The sequence below is a fragment of the Protobothrops mucrosquamatus genome, unplaced genomic scaffold (assembly GCF_001527695.2).
Source record: "Protobothrops mucrosquamatus isolate PMUCROS unplaced genomic scaffold, P.Mucros_1.0 scaffold2751, whole genome shotgun sequence".
In the NCBI taxonomy this organism is placed as follows: Eukaryota; Metazoa; Chordata; class Lepidosauria; order Squamata; family Viperidae; genus Protobothrops; species Protobothrops mucrosquamatus.
Window position 1 is genome coordinate 100388 of NW_015388792.1, and position 6406 is coordinate 106793.

Genomic DNA, 6406 nt, shown 5'->3' on the forward strand with positions numbered 1-6406 from the left:
CTCCTCCTCCTCCTCCTCCTCCTCCTCTCTTTGACTCCCACTGCAAACACTGGAGGGAAGACAATGTGCACAAAGAATTCTAGTCAGGCATTTCCAGGCCGGCATCCAGTTTATGATGAGACCAGCACCTACCACATCCTTAGATCCCAGCTATGTCCTCCATGCCCCCCTCCCCAAATGTTTACACATCTCATCCTGATGAAACTGGAAGAAGCTAAAGGATCTGTTACGATTCTGCTGCCCAGCCTTAGGTGCAAGGGAGGCAGGAGCTGAAGGAAGGTTGTTTGGATAACATAAATAATCCGTGTTTAAACAGACTTGCTCCCAAAGGTCGAAGCCTACTGCGTGAGCCGCTGTAAAATGATCTTGTCATTGCCTTGAGAGTCCCGACAGTGGTCACTCAGCTCCCCCTTTCTATTAAAGGACAAACACAGCGTGTTAACCAATAGAGAAGTTGATGAAGTGTAGTAGACGGAGCTGCTGTGCAAAATTCAGGCAGAGTTGAAAAAGGAAGAAAGAAAGAAAGAAAAAAAGAGGCAATTTCCGTGGCGCCATCCAGACAAATCGGCAACACGCTTTTTTCACCACTCAACCTCCTATCACATTGATGGCAACAGCCAAGCCCCCACTACAGCGTCTCAGAAGTTTTATGACGGACGAATATGCAAAGAATGTGAGAGATGACAGATCAAACACGGGCAAAAATTGCTTGAGGCACCAAATCAGCCTAGGCAGATGGTGCTAGTCGAGAGATATTCCCTTATTGTTATTATTGTTTTGTACTTCTCTCAAAGAAAAAAAAAAAGCTTAGCTTTAATTTGGTGTAGTACACTTCAGCATTCTGTACCAGAACATTTTAAGTTCTACAGGCAACGTATGTTCCTCAAAGCAGGCCCAGTGCAACAGTGAGTAGATTTACTCAACAGTAAATCTATGTGTTGTTTTCAGATTAGTAAGCAGCTTGACAGTATAAACCTCTCCAGGAAGATCGAACATTGTTTTATAGGACATAGAATCAAAAGCCTGAAAGCAACCTCGAAGGTATTTTAGAATAGAATAGAATAGAATAGAATAGAATAGAATAGAACAGAACAGAATAAGGAATAGAATAGAATAGAATAGAATAGAATAGAATAGAATAGAATAGAATAGAATAGAATAGAATAGAATAGAATAGAACAGAACAGAATAAGGAATAGAATAGAATAGAATAGAATAGAACAGAACAGAACAGAATAAGGAATAGAATAGAATAGAATAGAATAGAATAGAATAGAATAGAACAGAACAGAACAGAACAGAACAAGGAATAGAATAGAACAGAACAGAACAGAACAGAATAAGGAATAGAATAGAATAGAATAGAATAGAATAGAATAGAATAGAATAGAATAGAATAGAATAGAGCTGGAAGGGACCTTGGAGGTCTTCTAGTCCAACCCCTGCTCAAGGCAAGAGGCCTTATCACATCCTGGTCAAATAATTGTCTAGTCTATTTGAAAACCTCCAGTGATGTAAGACCCAGAAGAGACCCTTCCTCTTGATCCACTAGATCAGGGATCTTCAAACTTAGTTTGCCCAAACTAGTTTGGGCAATGAAACATGTGCAAGAACACCACCAAAGTCAGAGAGCACCAAGAACCCCAGAGTCCACCTTCTCCTTCTTCTTCTCCTCCTCCTCCTCCTCCTCCTCTCCACACACACCACTCTCTTCTAATACTGATGATGTTACATAGTTTGGGCAATGAAACATCTGCAAGAACACCACCAAAGTCAGAGAGCACCAAGAATCCCGTGGAGGAGGAGGAGGAGGAGGAGGAGGAGGAGGTCCTCCTCCTCCTCCTCCTCCTCCTCCTCCTCCTCCTCCTCCTCCTCCTCCTCCTCCTCTTCCTCTCCACACACACCATTCCCTTCTAATACTGATGATGTTACATAGTTTGGGTAACGAAACATCTGTCAGAAAACCACCAAGCTCAGAGACCACCGAGTTAGCCTGAGACAGAACAAAATGGAGGGACATCCTCAGCCTTCTGCAGGTTGCAGAAATTAAGAATGGGGAGATTGAAGTGCGAAGAGTTAGAAGCACAGAAGCAACGTGCCAAATAGCTCAACTTTTTCTGCAGGCTCAAAATTAGACATTTCTACCCAGTCCGCAAATTACATCCACACAATATAAATCAAGCCTGTTTCCATTAGAGATCTGCTTACACGGAGGGTGGGGGGAAATTTGGAGGGGTTATATTTTGGTTTATATATGGTTCCTTCCAACTGCTGGGGAATCTTTTATAAATTCTGCCTTTTTTTATTCCTCATTGAGAGAACTAACTTAAGAATTAGCGACTTGCCTCAAGGTGGTTTGAGTGAGTCTGTGTCAAAGTAGGAAGAGGAGTTTAAAATCTCCCAACAATAAAATAGATGCCTGTGGTTAACAAACATAGTTTAGGGGAAACATATTCTATCTTGGTTTGTTTGTTTTTCTTTTCTCCCCTTGACGTTCCAACCATGTTTCATTGCTCAGGGTAGTTGGCTGCAATTAAAAGCAAAATAAACAAAACAAAGCAAGGCTGTGAATTAGAAATAAGCTGAGCAGGGAAAAGAAATCTGAAAGTCCCTCGATTTAAAAAAAAAAAAAAAGGGAAAGAAAATCATTGGCCCAGCAAGGGGAAAGCAAATAGAGTAGCCCTCAACTTACGACCACACTGGAGCCCAACATTTCCGCTTCTAAGTGAGACATTGGCTAAGTGAGTTTGGCCCCATTTTATAGCCTCGCTTGCCGTATTTGTTAACACTGTGAATCCTTGCAGTTGTTAAGTCAATCTGGCTGTTAAGTCAATCTGGCTTCCCCATTGACTGTGCTAGTCAGAAATTCACAATCGTCATAAATATGAGTCACTTGTCAAGCGTCTGAATTTTGACTGCATGACCTGGGGATGCTACCGTGGTCGTAAATGTGAGAGACGGTCGTAACAAATAATTCTCCAAATGTAAGAATGCAACTTTCAGTCTCTACAACTAGAGTATAAGCCACAGAGAACTGATAGAAACCAAAGACAATGAACACAAGCAAGATTGCACACTCCCTATTCACCCCCAAGGCTGAAGTGGGGAACTTTTCAGGGGCCCAGAGGCCTCCTTCAAATTCCTTGATCTTCTGAAGGGATCAGAATGGAAGGGACCTTGGAGGTCTTCTAGTCCACCCCCCTACTCAAGCAGGAGAGCCTATACCATTTCAGACAAGTGGCTGTCCAGTCTCTTCTTAAAAACCTTCAGTGATGAAGCTCCCACAACTTCTGGGGGCAAGCTGTTCCACTGGTTAATTGTCCTCACTGTTAGGAAGTTTCTCCTTAGTTCCAGGTGGCTTCCAGGATGCTGAAAGGCATCAGTTATTAAAAGGAGCATGACTGAAAGGTTTCAGCTCATTTTTTTTTCCCATTTGGGTGGGGTTTAGGACCATGGGATGCAAACTCTTTCTAGATCAAAAAGATTACTTTGTTTCACAGGGCAAATGCACACAACTGCAGAAATAAGAGAAGGGACATCAAACAGTCTTAAGACTTTCCGCATTAGTAATCCAATAATCCTTCCTGTCTTGTAACTCACCGGAGAGCCGTACCCATCATTTAGAAACCATCAAATCTATCTTGGAATCCTATTCCATAAACTGATTTTTTTTTAAGGTCAATCAATCAAAAAGAGTCGGGAGCAGGCTGGCAACCCACTGGCAAGACACATCAATCTACACGGCACTGCATCCTCAAAAGTATGAGAGGGACCGATTGTTCTTGGTGATGATTACTTGTTTGAGATGTTCCTCCATTTTATGTCTGACACAACTGTGACATGAGTAGCTGCGGTGCTCTCGATTCTCGTTTAAATCAGTGTGCTTTACAAAGGCTTACACCAGTTTAACTGTGACCAAACCTGAAGTAGGCTACTTTGTCTTACAAGTGCCTCTCAAACAGTATCATTAAAGTATGATGTGTCCTCGGCTTTTATATTGAAATGTAAAATCAAATGCTCCTATCAGATAGTGGACATTTCCTTTAAGAAAAGAAAAGAAAGAGTAGGACCAATATAATAAGGTAGGGTCAACTTGATTTAAACCACGCAATAACCTACGATTTAATTTATATACATCAAATTAGTTTTTTAATTAAACGCCCTCTTTCAGGTGACAGAAGGAGGAGGGGTGACAGAATAAGAAACTCACATTTGCCCTCATGAGAACTAGGAACAGTAATGATAGCGGATAGGTTAAAGAAATGCTGAAGAACAGCAGAAAACGAGATAATTGTACTGCTGATATAGCCTTGCAGCCTGTTAATGCAGTTTTGGAACTTGAAAAGTGCTTTACAGCACTCATTGGCTCTGTGGACACAACGGAAAGGACACATCGTTAGTCATTTTAAAAAGGTGGCTTCGGAATGAAATATTTCTTCCTTTTAGTTCACTGGGCCTCCGTTCAAGCAACTTGGCTGAAGCGTCCACTTGCTTGGGACAACCACGGAGCCTGGCTTTTGCAATCATCTCCAACTTTTTAAGGATGACCAGCTGTTTTCACACACTGCTTGGTTCATCTTACAGCATCAAACCACCAACTAAGACACAGTGAAGGAGAGGCCACCAAGCAATCCTACTGCATTGCTTCAAACAGATGGGTCATCTATGGTGCTGGCAAAAGAATTGTAAATACGAAGGAGCAGCTGGCACAGAGTCACTTGGAGGGAAGGGACTTAGCCAAAATTTGTATCCTCCCTTCCCCCCCCCCAATTGCTTGGCTTCTTCAGCAAAGCATCCTCAGTCAAGCACATCATTGTCCCAACAAGAAACATCCCCTCTTCTTTATTTCACCAACAACCAACAATCTGATGAGCCTTGATGGTCTATAGGACCACACCCAAATCAAATGGGTCCATCCTTTCCCTTGTATCTTCTGCCACCAAAGGAAGGTGCCCTTATCAATAAGACAGCCTGTCTCCACAACTGAATACAGGATCTCAGTGTCTTCCCTTCTCCAAACATGCTCTGCAAATTCAGTTCATCCAGATGTACATGGTCCATGCAATGAGAAACCAAGGGGTGCACCTTTACATACGAGCCCATTTTACAGAGAGGAAATGAAGGCTGAGATGTTCTAGATTTACACTAGGTGAGGCCATTAAAGTCAGGACCCTATAGCGCAGGGGTCCCCAACCCCCGGTCCATGGACTAGTACCAGGCTGTGGCATGCCAGCAACCGGTCCACAGAAACTAGCAAAGCCCCTTCTGCGGGATGCAGGCAGCACACAAAACCACCCACGGAAAAACCTCTCTCCACAGAACCGGTCCCTGGTGCCCAAAAGGTTGGGGACCTCTGCTATAGTGTGTAAGGAGCCAACCACAGATATTTGAGTTGCAACTCTAGTCCTCTGACCAAATTGAATGAAAGTCCCCTTGGGACAAACCTGCTGCTGATCTGTATGTAGAGCTTTCGATTGGCTACGTACAGTTTGAGTTGTGTTGGTTATCCAGATTGTTTGCAGGGGCATTTGAAAATAATTGATAGCAAGTCTGAAGTACTGCATCAGCTCCAACTTTCTCCTGTTAAAAGTTCAGCAAGCCCTCTGGCACCAGCTCAACATGGAATTCCAGAATAAATGATGCCCAGAAGAGACATGGGTCTGAAATCCCCATGTTTTAACCCACTTTTGCTCAATCTTAGTAAAGACAGTGACTCGATAGAAGATGTTACAGTCTACCCAAGCTTTAGAAAACTCTACACGGTCTAAGCAGCATACGATCGCCCTGCCTCTGACTCACATCCTCGTACTCTTAGCTAGCTATTAGGCAGCACTATTCAGCCATCAAATATCCCCTCCCCCAAATTTGCTCGGCCAACTGCCCTGATGCTCCCCTCCCTTCCTCACCATTGAGCTGGTTGTACACCACCTCCTCCAGATGGTCCAACCTTTGCAGGATGGCCTCCCTGTCCAGCAGGGCGCCCACTTTGGCATTCCGTCCCCTCATCCGTCGGTCGGCGCTCTGGACGATCTGCACCAGCTCCTGGGAGCGGTCCTGGATCCTGCAGTAGACCGAGAAGAGGATGATGCCCACGAAAACCAAGATGTTCACCGTCAACAAAGTTTTGATTTTCCTTGCCACCGCCATGGAAGCTGCTGGGTCAGGAGGGCGTCAAGGCATGGTAGATCCGGGAGCTGCGGCAGCATCGAAGGCAAGCGGTCCCTGCCCGCGGATGGTGGAAGGAAGGACTGGAGGGGGGGAGGGGAGAGGAGCTGTGGGGGGAAGAGGGCAGAAGGAAGTCTTGAGAGATCCCCTTCCCACGACTTCGGGATGCCCAAGGCCAGTCAACGCATTGCCGGCGACGCGGAGCTGTCCGTTTCAGCACCACGGCGTTCCAAGCAGCCGC

At 44.6% G+C, this 6406-nt stretch overlaps 1 protein-coding gene across 1 annotated transcript in view; it reads right to left on the reverse strand.

Moving 5' to 3' along the window:
• The window catches only part of GALNT9 (polypeptide N-acetylgalactosaminyltransferase 9), an 88401-nt gene extending 82254 nt beyond the window's left edge, over nucleotides 1-6147 (reverse strand). Inside the window, exon 1 of the mRNA XM_015825674.1 lies at nucleotides 5907-6147. Coding sequence (XP_015681160.1) covers nucleotides 5907-6147 — 241 coding nt within the window. The remainder of the gene's footprint in view (nucleotides 1-5906) is intronic.
• Nucleotides 6148-6406: the final 259 nt, after the last annotated feature.